At 37.2% G+C, this 17122-nt stretch overlaps 1 protein-coding gene across 1 annotated transcript; it reads left to right on the forward strand.

Annotated features, from left to right (window-relative positions):
- Window positions 1-12802: 12802 nt before the first annotated feature.
- LOC128218382 (uncharacterized) lies at window positions 12803-15916 on the forward strand. Its single transcript, XM_052926040.1, has 2 exons — window positions 12803-13194; window positions 14220-15916. The coding sequence occupies exons 1-2, from the start codon at window positions 12863-12865 to the stop codon at window positions 15592-15594; spliced, it is 1707 nt and encodes a 568-aa protein (XP_052782000.1). The 5' UTR covers window positions 12803-12862; the 3' UTR covers window positions 15595-15916.
- The last annotated feature ends 1206 nt before the right edge of the window (window positions 15917-17122 follow it).

Below are 17122 nucleotides of genomic sequence, written 5' to 3' on the forward strand. Positions count from 1 at the left end.
TCCCATGGCATAGGGAGTAAACTCTATCAATTAGATCAACTATAGACGAAGCTTGTGATCTTATATGAAGTTTCAATTTCATAGTTGCATCAGAAATGTTTGTCTAAATAAAATCTAGGTTCAGATTGAATATACATTTTGTTAGGTGAAATAGAAGAACACTAGCTAAAATCATTGAAATATCTTGTGAACACAATAGAAACGCCAGAGTTCCATATGTAAGCTGAGCGATACAGGTCCCTATGGGCTCTCTTGTTTATACTTTTAAGTTTGTCCAGAGCATGTAGTACACAGGAAACATAAGTATGTCTTTGGATTTAAAAGTTATTGCTCTTTGTTCATGTTTTGCTTGACTATTTAAAGAATAAGGAGGCGTTACTACTCGCATCGGCATCCAATTAAAGTTTTAGGGCAGGTTGGTGTTTTGACTTATATCTTCAATACCCTTCATTCAATTCACTTACTGCCTCATACTTTTTTTAGGACCATCACACAATGAGGTTACATGACTCCATATTATCCTAAACACAAATTACGGCCACTGATTGACATAGCAACTTAATAATGGTAATAAGGCCATCACAGAATTAGGTTACATAACTCCATATTAAGCCTAAATACAAATTATGGCCCTTGATCGACTTGTTTTTATTTGTCTTTCATCGCTTTTGACGAGCACATCTTTATATTTTAAACCAAAGTAAAACCTGTTTATTAGATTTAGGCTGTTGTTGGGGCTGGCCGGCATGAGTGAGGCATCAAACTGATCTTTTATTAGGTATCAAATATATTTAGTTAGGTTTGACATATAGTGGCCAAACTTAGTATACAGGAACTGTTTATGGAGACCTTTAATGGGATTGTGTTTGGGTCCCTAGAGTCAAGTTCAAGGTCACTAAAATAGAAAAATGGTTGGTACTGAATAACTTGAGTTAGGGTTGACATAATACAATCAAATAGGAATTGGTATATAGGAAGAGTCAAGGTCACTGTTAAATAGATAACCATTTGGTGCAGAATAACTTACAGGTTAATTATTATGTTATTGGGTGTAATTTTGCCATGCACAGATATATTTTGAAATAACCCCTTTTCGTGTCGCCTGACTAGGCGACATATAGGGGTTAATTTATCGGCGGTGGTGGCCGCGAAGGTGGTTGCATCCCGTTTTCACTTGTCCTGGGCATATCTCATAAACTATTAGAGTTATCAACTTGAAACTTCTTAGCTAGATAGATCTCATTGAGGGCAAGAGCAGTGCACAAGAACTGTTACTCTTGCTTCCATATTTTTAGAGTTATTGCCCTTTGTTAATTTTCATGCTTAAAGTTTGTCAGGGGCATATATCGTAAACTATAAGAGGTATCAACCTGAAACTTAATAGGTAGATATATCTCATTGAGGGCAAGTGGAGTGTATACGAACCGTAACTCTATTTTTAGAGTTATTGCCCTTTGTAAATTTTTGTTGTTACCTTCAGTTCAAAAGTCACTTGAAAGTTAAATGGCAACATCATTGTCTATAAATGAATAAAATGCCAATCTAACAGCTATGATGTCAACAGTCAATAATTGGTCAGATGACACATCCCACTCGCGGAGTTCTAGTTTACATATATAGATCACATGTCTCTTCCTCTTACTACATGTATCACTCTTCTACACTTGACATCAACATCATGTGGGCCAGCAGGCTGTTTAAATATAGGTCATTTAGTCAAACAGAAGGTTTTCACCAGCTAAAACCATCTCACGTTTGATCCTATATGCTTTTTCTCATTTGTTCCAGGCAATGCATTAGCGCTGTACAGACTTGGATGGCAAGACCTCTGAAGTGTTGTAAATTGATCTCGTGGAAAAGACTGCAGGTATGCACCATGCTTTCTGTGAATAATTACAGTAATGGATAGTTTCTTTAGATCATGTACATGTTACAGGGCGAGCTGTTGTGTTTAGTTATTGTATTGTCATGCCTTGTCAACATGTAGTTGATCAAAATTTTGTTCTCAAGCTTCTTGAAACTTGGTCAAAATTATTGTCACTGTTGGAGCTAGGTCAAGTATGATTATGGGTATTGTCTATTAAAAAAAAGTAGATGGCTTGGTGAAATGATCGAAAGAGCTTGTTTAAACTGTAGTTGAGAGCATGTAGATGTATCTTGGACCTTTATACCAGTTGTGTACATCCTGTGCCATCATGTCATGTCACAACATATTGTGATGCATGTACATGTACCTCATATGCACGTTTGACATATTCATATATTGGTCAAGTCATTTTGAAGGCATGTTTTTCAACAGTTATGATACTTGGGCCTCAATTTCACAAAAAAATGAGCATAAGTGTCTTAAACTCTGACAAAGTCTGTTTTCTGATAATTTTACATACATTATACCAGGACAAAATTGTATGCTGGGCTTGATTCTGTTTTATTTAAGGCACTTTGGATTGTTTGAGAAATAGGACTTTGTTAGAGATATGAAACATGCTTTGTTGTTAATCTGGTATAATGGTGAACAATCATAATCACCAGTATTTTGCTTGTTAACATTTTGATATTAACTCTAGTTGCCACATTGTATATTCATAAAATCCAATATTATATTGATCACAAGTTAAAAAGATATATTGTGAATTCTACTCCTAATAAGAAAAGTAATGAAATATTACCATTTATAAAAAAATGTTTTAATTTGTTTTATTTTATTTGCAGAGTTGAAATGGTTCGTCTGCAAGCAGATTCAAGCATCAACCACGAACAGTTTTATTTATATGTACAATGTATTTTGTATTGAATATTATGTTGAATAAAATGAAAGTATTATCTCCCACCATAAAGGTAGGGAGATATGGTGATGGGTTGGCCATTTCATATGGTTAGCCATTGATTCATTACAAGTGTTAGTGCATCAGAGCACTATCAAGCTGAACTGTAAGAATCTCATTATCAAGAGTTTGTTTAGTCATCTATCCTTTATAAGCATGTTTGTTCTTGAACACTAGTAGCTACTGTAATCATCTTCATGAATTCGGGTCAGTTCAAGTTATATGGCAAGTTGGCATTTTCACTTGAAATTCCAATACTCTTCATTTCTTTCACTTATTACTTCACTCAGTTGTTCAGGACCATCACTCCATATTATCATAAATACAAATTATGGCCCCTGGTTGACTTGGGGGGAATTAGGTTCAAGTTTCAGGGCACTTTGTGTCTGGTTCAAGTTAAAGGGCAAGTTGGGATTTCACTAATCACATCTATACCCTTCATTCACTTGATACTTCACAAATTTGTTTATGGGTATCACACAATTGGGTAACATAACTCCATAGTTATCCTAAAAACAAGTCATGATCTTTGATTGACAGGTTTCCACATAGTGACATATCTTGACTTGGTATTTAAGATTTATTGAAGAAACCTTCCATGGGTTTGGGTTTTGGGTCCAGGTCACTATTACTAAAAATAGAAAAACGGTTGAAACTAAGTAATTTTAGTTTGAGTTGACCTAACTTGACTTTACCTAGTTTTTAGAAAGAATTTAGGGAGACCTTCCATTAAATTGCATTTGGCGCCCCTGGGGTTAAGGTCACAGTTACTGAAAATAGAAAAACGGTTGAAACTAAGTAATTTTAGTTTGAGTTGACCTAACTTGACTTCACCTAGTTTTTAGAAAGAATTTATGGAGACCTTCCATTGAATTGCATTTGGCACCCTTGGGTTTAAGTTCAATCTTTTATTGAAAACCTGGTTTAGTTGCATTGCGGCTTTCTTCTCCCCCCCCCCCCCCACCTTCCCCCCTGGAAGAAGAGGTGGTATGTTGCTTTGCATATGTCGGTTGGTAAATCAAAGCTTGTCAGATTAATAACTTTCTGGACCATTTGTCATCAAACTTGGCATGAAGGTTGGGCATGACCAATAGATGACCCCTATTGATTTTAGAGTTAATAGGTAAAGGCTCAGTGATCTTAAATGGGAATAGGTCAAATCTTGTCCGAGTGATAACTCAACAAAGTCTGGATCTATGATCATCAAAGTTGACATTAAGGCTGGACCTGACCAGTAGCTGTTCCCATTTGATTTGTCAAAGATCAAGGTCACAATGACCTTGAATACTAAAAGGTTTGTTTTCTGAGTGATAACTCGACATACCTGCACCCATGGCCTTTCAAACTTGACTTGGAGGTAAATGACCCCTATTGATCTTAGCAGTCAAAGGTCAAGGTCGCAGTGACATTGAACACAAACTGGACAATTCCTTGACCTATGTTCAAACTTGACCAGAAGGTTCGGCCTGACCAAATGATGACCCTTAATTATTTTAGGGGTCAAAGGTCAATACCACAGTAATCCTTTAACGCGAAAAGCTTCTCTTAGGTATATCTAAACAATGCCTGGTCCTATAGTCATCGAACATTACATAAAGGCTGGGCCTGACCAGAAGATTACCCCTATTGATTTTAGAAGTCAAAGGTTACAGTACATTGAACGCAGACTGGACAATTCCTGGACCTATGTTCAAACTTGACAAGAACGTTCGGCCTGACTAAACAATGACCCATTATTATTTTGGGGTCAAAGATCAAGGTCACAGTGACATTTTATGCGAAAAGGTTGCAAATGCTTCTCCGAGGTAAATCACAATGCCTGGACCTATGGTCATCAAACAATACATGAATTACATAACATTACTGTAGATGAACCCTATTTATTTTAGGGTCATCGGGTCAAGGTCACAATGACCTTGAATGCGAAAAGGTAGTCAGAGTGATCACTCAACAAAGCCTGAACTTATGGTCATCAAACATTACATGAAGGCTGAGCCTGACCAGTATATGACCCCTTTAGGTTTGTGGTGACAAAGGTCAAGGTCACACTGGCCTTATATGCAAAAAGGTACGATTGATAACTCAACAATGCCTGGACCTATGGTCATCTAACATTACATGAAGACTGAGCCTGACCAGTAGATGACCCCATTTGGTTTGAGGGGTCAAAGGTCAAGGTCACAGTGACCTTATATGCGAAAAGGTACGATTGATAACTCAACATTGCCTGGACCTATAGCCATCGAACATTACATGGACACATTCAATTGCTCAAATCTTCAAATGGCGCTGGTGGACATTTTTGACAAACATCTCGTTTTTAGCCTTACTGGCCATGGTAATGTGTACGTAGTATGTGCGTTCGTGCGTCTGTAAACAATTGCTTGTGAACACGATACATTATTTAGATATCCATCAGAGCTCGGTTCCTTTCGAAAACCAGCCTGATCCGCTCATGCATGCATAAATTATGGGCATTGAACGTATAAAAAAAACTAAATTTAGCTAACTCTATTTTTAGCCAAGTCTACACGGGCGAAGTCTATTTTAGCCAAGTAAAGGGAGACAACTTGCTTTTTGGTTGTGCAGTTGGTTTTGTGTATTACTGTACCTTGTTCATGTTGAAAGGCCAATGGCCATTTTTAGCCTTAATTGCCAAAGTGACTGTCGTTCGCGCATCTAAACACAATTGCTTGTTAATGTTTGTTCAAATTATGCCCCTGGGGTCATTACTGGCCATCCCCCGGATTTCACAGGTTTGGTATACTTCAATTGGAAAGTTTGAAAATCATTTTGTCTGAAACAGCTATGCAGACCTTTGCTATTTTGATTAAGGCTTAATTTAGTGGTCCACTACCATGGTTGTTCAAATTATGCCACTGGGGTCAAATCTGGCACTGCCCTGGGGGTCACAAGTTTCCTACAGATTTTTTAGAGATATTTTTAAAATTTTGTTTTAAAACCACAAGGCTAATACCTTTCATATTTGTTGTGGAGCATCATATAATGACGTCTAACAAAACAGCTGAAATTAGGCCCCTAGGACAAAACCTGGTCCCGTCCCTTTTGATCTATTTTTAACCAGGTTTTCACATAGTGAAACCAGGTTATTAGAATGACGAACGTTGTTGTTCAGGCGGGCGCGCTTGTGGGCGGCCGGGCGGCGTCAAACTCACATATGAAACCAAATAACTTTGTTAGGGTTGACATACCTTGACCAAACTTGGTCTATAGGAAGAGTTTATGGATACCTTTCATGGGATTGGGTTTGGGGTCCCTAGGGTCCAGGTCACTGTTATTTAAAATAGAAAAACGGTTGAAACTGAATAACTAGTTAGGGATGATATATCTTGACTACACTTGGTATATAGGAAGAGTTTATGGAGACCTTTCATGGGATTGCGTTTGGGCTCCCTAGGTTCAAGGTCAAGGTCAATGTTACTAAAATAGAAAAACAGTTGAAACTGAATAACTTTAGTAAGGGTTGACAGATCTTGACCAAACTTGGTCTATAGAAAGAGTTTATGGGTACCTTTCATGGGATTGCGTTTGGGGTCCCTAGGGTCAAGGTCACTGTTACTTTAAATAGAAATACGGTTGAAACTGAATAACTTTAGTTAGGGTTGATATATCTTGACCAAACTTGGTCTATAGGAAGAGTTTATGGATACCTTTCATGGTATTCCGTTTGGGGTCCCTAGGGTCAATGCCACTGTTACTAAAAATAGAAAAACACTTAAAACAATATCTTTAGTTCGGGTTGACATATCTTGACCAAACTTGGTCTATAGGAGGAGTTTATGGCAACTTTCATGGGATTGTGTTTTGGGTCCCTAAGGTCTAGGTCACTGTTATTAAAAATAAAAAAAATAGTTGAAACTGAATAACTTTAGTCAGGGTCCAAATATCTTTACCAATATATATGCAAAAAGCTACAGAAACATGCTCAGTAGCAAAAAGTTTAAACATAAACCCGGTTTAGTGGCAATGGGCAAACCAGGTATAAAGGAAGAGTTTATGGATACCTTTCATGGGATTGCGTTTGGGGTCCCTAGATTCAATGTCACTTTTACTAAAAATAAAAAATGGTTGAAACTGAATAACTTGAGTTAGGGTTGACATATCCTGACCCAACTTGGTAAGAGTTTATGGATACCTTTCAATCGATTGCATTTTGGGTCTCTAGGGTCAAGGTCACTTTTACTAAAAATAGAAAAACAGACACAGGCTGAAGTTCTCCTGTCAATCATTAAAAACCTTGTTTCGTCGCATTGCGGCGTTTCTTGTTTATTTTTAAAGCTACAGCAAGAAATTTGACCAGTTGTGTACAGTTTTGCAAACGAGCATCAAAGTTGTCCTCGTATGTCTTTGACCTTTTGACCAACCTTTTTTTACCTTTACTTGGCACATATTAAAATAGATTATGGTACTAATCTGCTTACAACACTTTCTGTCCTCAGATGTTGAAGGTGCAACATTTTCAGCTAACCCAAACACAAAACGTGAACTACATGTTTGTTGCCTATTACCAATACTGTGATACATACATGCTCTAGATTGAAAATGACCACAAAAGCCATGCCAGTAGAGCATAGGCCCTCATGAGCTTCTTGTTTATTTCTTTCGACGGGAACATCGTTTCATTTTAAACCAAAGTGAAACCTGCTTATTAGAATGATGAATGTTGTTGGCATGAGAACGGCGTCAAATTCGCCTATGGAATAGAATAAATTGTTCGGTTTGACAAATGATGACCAAACTTGGTATAAAGGAAACGTTTATGGAGACCTTTCATTTGAGTTCTTTTGAGGCCCCTAGGCCCAAGGCCACTGTTACTTAAACTAGATAACCGTTCGATACTTATTTAAGGGTTAACATATTGTGACCAACATGGGGTTGCATTTGGGGCCCCTATGGTCAAGGTCAGTTAATAAAAATTGACGCCCAGCTAAAACAGAATCTTACAACGGTGGCTGATTGAAAACCTGGTTTCGCCGTAATGCGCTTGCTTTAATTTGTCTTCATTATTGCTTTTGACATGCACATAAAACCTCATTATTGTATTCACCTTATTGTATTCATTTCTAAGAAAAAGTGGTGTATAGTCGAGGGCGCTATCCTACGACAGCTCTTTTTCTGTGATATTGTTTATATCTGGTCAAGAAAAAAGTGACTAGGTCAAATGAAAGAAAATATTAACCCAGTAATAATAGTTTGCTTTAACCCAACCACATGAAAGTATGGGTTATACAGTATTCGCCTTATTCTGTCTGTCCGTCCTGGAACATATAAACACGTCTACTCTCTTCCATATCACCGTTTTCATTTTATGGTATTGACGTCAATATATATATATATATATATATATACCAAACTTGGTCAAGATTTCTCAACCCTAACTAAAGATATTGAGTTTCATCGGTGATGAAGCCAGCCAACGACTTAGGTCAAAATGTAGAATCCTGGTTAAAACAATTAAACGGCAATGTCTCTACAAATATACTCAAAATGATGCTTTTTGCATACAACACTTCTTGTATATAACAAGATTTATGTATCAAACACACGGGACCTTTCATGGGATTGCGTTTTTGAACCCTAGTGTTAAGGTCAATGTTGGAAAAACTGTTAAAACTTAATTTGCGATTTACCAAACTTGGTATCTATGATGAGGCAAGAATACCTTTCCTTGAATTTTGTATGAGGTCCCAATATTGTGCCCATACTTGTTGTATTTTAAAAGATTATGTTACTGTTATTAAAAATAAAAAAATAAACCAACAACATGAAACTGAATCTCACAACAAAGGCGGAAGTTATATACATATATGGAACATTATTTTTATGGTATTTTTGTTCGCTCGGCCTTTTTTCTCATTGACCGGCGTAAGTGGTCCGTCAAGAATTACTTTAAACGACATCTCCTTCTTAACCATCTGTCAAATTTAGTTGAAACTTCACTGGGCTATTCCTTGGATAATACCCTGTCATAATTGTTCAAAGAAATGTACATGCAGAACTCGGGTTCAATAGCAACCGAAAGAAAAATTATTAAAAAACATGAGGCAAAGAGCTTAGATAATTGATGTGTTACATTGTCTGGTTGTTCTGTACGAAATTATTTCAAATTACGCCCCTTAGGTCAAAACTGGCCCCTGCCCGGAGGTCACAAGTTTCTTAGATACTTGTATTGGAAAATCGGTGAAAATCTTGTCTGAAACGGCTAGGCGAAGATCTTTGACATTAGGTACGCCCTGGCGTTCACAAATTCCCTATAAACTTGTAAAAGGAATCCTATTTTCTGAAAGCGCTAGGCCCAGACCCTTGATAACTTGTATGTCTCATTATATTGCAGTCATCTTTAAGATTGGATCAAATAGTACTCCTGGGGTCTCCCTAGGGATCAGGAATCACAAGCATTATATAGACAGTTGTCCTCCACCAAGTGTGTTCAAAGTATGCCCAAATGGACAATACTGACCAGGCCCTGGGGTTAGCAAGTTTCCTTATAACTTAACTAAACAAATCTTTGAAAATCTTCTTTCCTCAAACCAAATGGCCCAGACCTTAATATCTGTTATGAAGCTTTGTATGGTTGCTTGACCAAGTTCGTTTAAATTATGTCCCATGGTTCAAAGCTGACCTCACCCATTTTGACATAGTTTATTTTTTAAGGTACAGCAATGAAATTTTGACCTAATGTACAATTTTGAAAACAAATATGAATGATGTGCTTGTATGACCTTGATTGACTTTTTGACCTACTTTACTATTTTTGAAGCTACAGTAATTTATTTTACAGATTATTTGTGCAATTCGCAAAAAATTATCAACGTTGTCCTCGGATGAGCTATACTGTAAACTTTTGACCTACCTTCCTATTTTATTGTTTTTGAAGCTACAGCAGTGATATTTGGACCATGTGTACAGTTTTGTGCAGTACATGTGTTGATTCTGAGGCCAATGGTCATGGTCGTTGGAATCATGAACACAAAAATGTATGTCCGATTGATAAGAGTATGCGTTGTCCTATGGTCCTCAAACTTAGTATATACATGTAGGCTGGTCATGACCAATAGATGACCCCTATTGATTTTGAGGTTAAAGGTCACAGTCATGGTGACCAGCAGACGACTCCTTGGATACAAACAGTTTTTTATTGATAGCTTGATTATACTTTGTCAGATGGTCAACAAACTTGATAGGGAGATTGGTCATGAACAGCAGATGAACCCTAATGATTTTGAGGTCAAGGTCCTGTTGACATTGGACATTAAAAGCGTTGGTCCTCAAACTATTGAATGCGATATGACCAATGTCCCTTGCGCTAATATTGGTTATCCGTCCGACAAGGCCAAATCGGGAACATTTGTCACGTGACTGTTACAGCTCTTGTTGTTTCTTTACTTCTCTCCATAACTTATTTGTGTTTGAGGTATTTACTTTCTTATTTGAAGTATTCTTACCAGCAAAGGATATAGGAGCACATAAAACACTCCTACTAAAGATGGTGTAGTGGGGGGTATTAATCACATCCATAATGGTTATTTTTAATATATTCAAATGTAGTTTAAATATTGATCATGTCGGGTCAAAGGCTTTGTCAAGTCATAATTTAATCAGTTGATCGTTATACACCAAGCTGGATTGTCTCGATCAAATCTAGGTCATGTCAAGTCAAGCAAGAAGAGTAGTATTTTAAAGGGGTGGCGGTAAACGTCCCTTTTCATTTTAGAAATTGCCAAAAATATGATGTCTGGACAGTAACTTATGAAAGAGTTGGGGCCTTTACGACTAAGTTACAATTAAGGTTAACTTCTACTTTACTTAAGTTACAAACCACTAATTCTACGGATTCAAAATTATATATTGTATATGTTTAACACCATAAAATGGAGGTCAATTGCAATTTGGATACAATCCAACCTTCAGTTGCAGTTTTGGTCCATTTTCAACTTAAAAAATACGGTGTCCGAACTCGTGAAATAGAAACTACAGGTCAACTTCTTCTTTGGTTACAAACTACCTACAAATCTTGACTGAGTAATAGAAGTTGGTCCGCGTTATTAGTCATGAGGGGTTCGACGGATATATATAATGTTTAATAGATATGTTTAACTTTAAAATACACGTTTTGATCATGTGCAAATCACTAGAACCTCATATAATTACCTGAGAACACTGATTTGTCAGGCATGTGGGTCACAGATCCCATTGTTGAAAATATCCAACAATTCTTAAGGCCAGATTTGTTAGCCTCAGTAAGCAATTTTGCATGTAATTATTGTCCCTGGCAACAGGTGAAACTAAAAACATGCAATGCTTCATACAAGTTACACATAAAATACCAACGGGTTTAAGACATTTGAGAACAGCTCAGTCCTCATCGCTTTCATCATCGTCGGCCATCATCATCCCCTTTGGCATTCGCTTCTTCCTCTTTTTTTCTCAACCACTTGACCATCGTTCATCACCTACAGAAAAAAAGGAAGAGATAGAAGTAAGCTTTATTTAACTTCGCAATGATGAACAAGTTTGTAGACCTTTTATGGTCATGTAAAACGATTGAAATAGATAGTCGGCCACATAGCTAACACGAAACACTCGTCTGTTTGTTTGTGTGTGGAAAAGGGGCATAGCTTTTAAAACCATTCTAGTCAGAGTAATAGGCCTTGCTTAATCATGTTTTATTTGAATATCTTGAACCATTTTTGATTGATAGCTTAAAGTTCATTGCTTTTTTTGTTGAAAATGGGCATAATTCATGATAATCAAAGTTAGAGTTATGGGCCTTGCTATACATGTGCATGTTGTCACTGGAAACAAAAGATTGATTATAATACAGTATTTTGTTTAGGAGCTATTGCTAAAAATTAAGCAAAGCTCCAACTCGAATACGATTACCTGCACCCCTGTATGTCCAATTTGGTGTCACTTATGTCCCGGTAACGTTTATATCACGTGGACAACCTGTTTACATTGACCGAGACACCAACACTATTTAGGGAAAATTTCATTTATTCCTCTGAATGGGAAAATAGCTGCGATTTTGGTTGGATCCTAAAAGTATACATCTGAATATAATTTCAAAAACGAATGTTATATTACCGAATACACTGTGATTACGTTTAACTAACGGATTTTATTTTTCTTAGAAACGTAACGTTTTCTCTAAAGTTATTTCATGTTTAGTACACAAGTGGAGCCATATATGGTGTGTGTGGGGGGAGGGGGGGGGGGGTCGTGAAGCACTAGAAATCAGTGCTATTGTGCATGCAAATTGGTCAATTGACTATAGAGAATATAGGAAATTTATTTAGTGGTCTCTGATCTTTTCGATGGAAATTGGCCGAGGTGATCCGAATGTGCTAAATATGAATATTTTAATATATAAATTATATTTAATTGCTATGCCAATTATCAAACAGAACAATGTTGAATTATTGGCAATAGTAACGGTGAATGTTTTTGTTACTTCTGTTGTGTTTTTTTCAAAAGATTCTAACGTGAAAGTGAAACTGAAAGTACAACGAGAAAAATGTCCGTGCACAACTGCCGGTGCATATTGGATTTTGACATAGTTGCATTAGGCTTCAGGACAATAAGTACATGCAGAATTCATGTTTAACTCAACATTCATTAAATAAATATATCATACTGATAAAAAGTCGGCTATTTGATATGTTTCTTAAAGAAAGATAATAAAAGAAAATAATACCTACCGACCCTTTTCGGCAGGTAATATTAAACACAAGTATTATTTGTGTTGGCCTTAGTAACAGTTAAACTGTTTAAATCAGAACAATACAGGTGTACTGTAGTTATAAAGTATTTATGTATTTCAATAAATATATTTCAATAATTATGAAACATTTACATATAAAATATCAACCTGGATTTAGTTAATCAATAAAATTCAGTCACATGACCACATATTACGTAGGCTGGGAGATAAGGTGTGTATTTAACTTCATTGTTTGAAAGTGACGGTGAGGGAAAGGACATTTATAAGTTTTAAAATTATCTGTGGCAGGACTATGGCATCAAATTTTGAATCCATTCAGATGGGCTGTGATTTCATCCATGATTTCGCCTGTTCCGCTTGCGAAGAAGATGGACTGAACACGGAAGCTCAACATTTCTGTAATCAGTGCACAAAATATTACTGCGATAACTGTGTCCCGGTTCACAACAAACTGTACAAGAGACACGCGGTGCTCGATCGGAAGAACGTTAAGAAATGGGCGGCGGCACCAGGAACGGTAGACGTGCTTGAGAGATGCGAGAGGCACCCCGGGGAGGCGCTGAAGCTGGTCTGTGGTGACCACGACCAGCTGTGTTGTCATATGTGCGTTGCCGTGGATCATAGGTATATTTCAAATTAGATTTAAAATTAAAAAAACGCAAGCACAGTAATTAAACCGATCAAAATTTTAATGCATGTTAAATATTACTTCCACAAGACCACACTCTCGCGTAAAATCGTGCCAACGAGAGTGATTAATATAATGTTGTAATAACTTGTTTTACAATCGTTGTAAAATAAATATGTTTAAACTAAATATTGCTTCCGGTTTATACAACCATAACAAAATTGTATTTAACATATGTATAATATTTAACTACATGCTAAACATGAATTGGTCAACACTGTCAATAAAGGCGCATCGCTAATACTAACACATTTCTTGAACTCGTTGAATATTTATATATATAAATAACATGACGGTGTAAATAACATAATAAGCATGTTCCAACGCTCCTCCGTATTTCTCACATAGTCAAGGGACATTTAAAACTATGGGCCTTACTACATAAACCTACTGTCAGTTGTTGCTACAGAGACTTATGGTATACTGAAAAGAAACTTTGGCCATAAAGTTAGAGAATGTAGTGTATTAAGGTAGTAAAACCCTTATGACCATAATTTCAAACTATGATCAGCTTGATAAGTTCTTGATGTGTATCATTTCCTTAATTCAAAACCAAAGAAATGTACCGTCAAATAAACAATATAAACTTTAATTACTCTAGCCCCTTTTCAGAATTTGATAATTTCCACCCGAGAATAAAATGAAATTTTCAAAGAAGCTATTATTTATGTGTAGAAACGTACATAATTACTTTTTGATGAAAATACAACATCAACTTGAAATCCTTAATTAAGTTGTAGTGCGGTGCCTAACAACATTGGATAAAGCATTCAAATTGAAGAGTTTCAAGTGGAGGTTATTAGGGGTGTGCTACCTTAAATTTCAATATTTATGACGACGACGACTTAAAATGGTCAAGTATCAGCATTTTAATTGATGTGGTTTGAAAAAAAATGTTATTAATAAGCGTTTTAATAAAACTCAGACTTCAAATATATATTTGTTTAATTGCTCATTTCAGACAATGTTTGTCAATACAACATATTCAAGACGTTGCAAAGGACATCCACAAAGATCCCGAGTTTCGTCAACTACCTCAACGGGTAACTGAACTTAGGAAGCAGATAGAAGATATGAAAGACGACAGAAGGAAAAATGGAGTCTCTCTGAGGAAAACTCGAACAGCCATAGTTGGTGAAATCAAAGCACTCCGTAAAAAGATCAACGACATTCTTGACAAGATGGAGAAAACAACAGTACAAGAACTAGACCGTCTAGTAGCTGATCAGGAACTGTCCATCAAGAAAGATATGGACTCCTGCACACAGATTCACGACGAATTAAAAAGCATTATGGATGCCATTCCAAACAAAGAGTCGTCAGACAAAGCGCCCCCATATATTGGGTTCAGGAAATGTGAAGAAAAAATAAGACAAGCAAACGAAATTTTGCAAAACATATCAAAAATTGTAAAATACAAAATAACGTTTCAAAAAAATGATGGAATCGAAGAGAATTTGGCCTCGATGGCGAAATTTGGAGATATTAATGAATCGAATGTTTTTGCTAAAAAAACACTACCACTATTCCACCAAGATCATGTATTCGATAGCCAAGGTTACAAGGAGTACAGCGCTGAGATGTGTTCAGACAAAAACAGATGTGATATTGAAGGGGTATGTGAACTGCCTGGCGGAGAGATTGTTATTTCAGACTATTCGAACTGTAAAGTGAAACTACTGGACCAGCAGTACCGGGTTGCTGACCACTGCGATGTCCCCGAGTATCCATTTGACGTGTGCCACATTGGCGGGAATGAGGTTGCAGTTTGTGTTAACTTTCGTGATGATAGACGTGAACTTCATTTCATTAACATGACAAAAGGGAAACTTGTGACTACGAGAAAGTTATGTTTCATGCACAGATCTTACGGCGTAGCTCATCACGGTAACACGCTTTACATTTCATCAAACACTGCGCTGTACATCTACACGATGTCGGGAAAGAAGATAAAGAAGTTGTACGAGGATAAGTCCGGTGGTAACACGGTGCAGAGAATTGCCATCAGTAACGACGGGAAAACTGTCTTCATCACAAACTTTTCAAACAATCAACTTATCACCCTGGACAACCTCGGCAACAAGCTCGCCACGTTCACTGATCATTACTTGAGGGGACCTCACGGTCCAGCAACAACTGCTGGACATGTGTTTGTCTGCTACTTTGATTCCGATACAATACTGCAGGTTGACAAGGACGGGAAGAAGAAGTTGGCCACCCTGGCCAGGAAACTAGACGGGGTGCTTTCCCCTAAAGCTTTGTTCTTCAGCAGCCGTACTTCTTCGCTAGTTGTCTGCGGATCAAAAGATACGCTCCTTGTCATCAGTTTACGATAAACAACAACCATAGATCCACTTACAAGTGACAAAAATGACAATTATTTCAACTTATCTTTTATACGTATCACTTTTTTCTTGAAAGTATTAACATTATGATGATTGTTCAACGTAATACATGAATAATATTTGCTTAAACTTAAATATACATTTATATGTTGATGTATAACACGTCTTGTTTTCTGCTACATAGTTGTAATGGTCACCATACGCTCGTTACTTAAAGTTTATACTGATATTCACATATCTTCTATATTTTGTATGATTGTTTATGTATCTGTATGATTTACTCTCTCTTTATGGTGTCAAATAAATTTGTCCATGTGCCTATAAAAAGTTTCAATAATTTTCTACATGTACAAGGGAGTCGCTAATTTGTTAACTCTTTTAAAATATAATGAGGCCGTGAATTGATCCCAGGACCGTACGCCTTTGTGGAAACAGTTTTCTAACCGGACACAGAGATCACATGTTTTACAAGGGCCGTCGTCCCCGTACGTGGCAGAATCAATCAGAGATTGTGAACATTTTCTTAAATGTATCAAGGATATATAAACATATGTTCGTGGTTATATATATATGTTCGTAATTATATATAAACACAATAAGTATATAATTACATAAAAACATGTTTTCACTATCACAGACTCATACTGCCACATACGGTTGTTGCCGGACCACTTTTTCAGCCGGTGTAGTTCTGACCAGACCGCTTGTGATATCTCATAAGCTTGCCATATCATTAGTCAAATTAGAATTACAACACAAGAACTGCATTCTGAACTGACCACATGCATGTACTGCCAACTTTGAACTTACAGCATACTGTTAAGTCAAAACTGACCGCATATATGTACTACCAAGTCAAAACTGACCGCTTACATGTACTGCCAAGACGAACCTGACCGCTAACGTACTGCCAAGTCGAAACTGACCGCTTACATTCACTGCCAAGTCGATACTGTCCGCTTACATGTACTGCCAAGACAAAACTGACCGCATAATTGTACTGCCAAGTCAAAACTGACCGCTTACATGTACTGCCAAGACGAAACTGGCCGCATACATGTACTGCCAAGTCGATACCGTCCGCTTACATGTAATGCAAGGTCGAAACTGACCGCATACATGTACTGCCAAGTCGATACCGTACGCTTACATGTACTGCCAAGTCAAAACTGACCGCTTACATGTACTGCCAAGTCGGATCTGACCGCATAATGTGTACTGCCAACTCGGAATTGTCCGCATACATGTACTGCCAACTCGGAACTAACCGCATAAATGTACTGCCAACTCGGAACCGACCGCATACATGTACTGCCAAGTCGAAACCGTCCGCTTACATGTACTGCCAACTCGGAACTAACCGCATAAATGTACTGCCAACTCGGAATCGACCGCATACGTATACTGCCAACTCAGAACTGAACGCAAACATGTACTGCCAACTCGAAAATAACCACATACATGTACTGCAAACTCGGAACAGACCGCATGCAGGTTTTTTTTTAATATTCATATGGAA

Source organism: Mya arenaria, chromosome 14 (genome assembly GCF_026914265.1).
Source record: "Mya arenaria isolate MELC-2E11 chromosome 14, ASM2691426v1".
Classification (NCBI taxonomy): Eukaryota; Metazoa; Mollusca; class Bivalvia; order Myida; family Myidae; genus Mya; species Mya arenaria.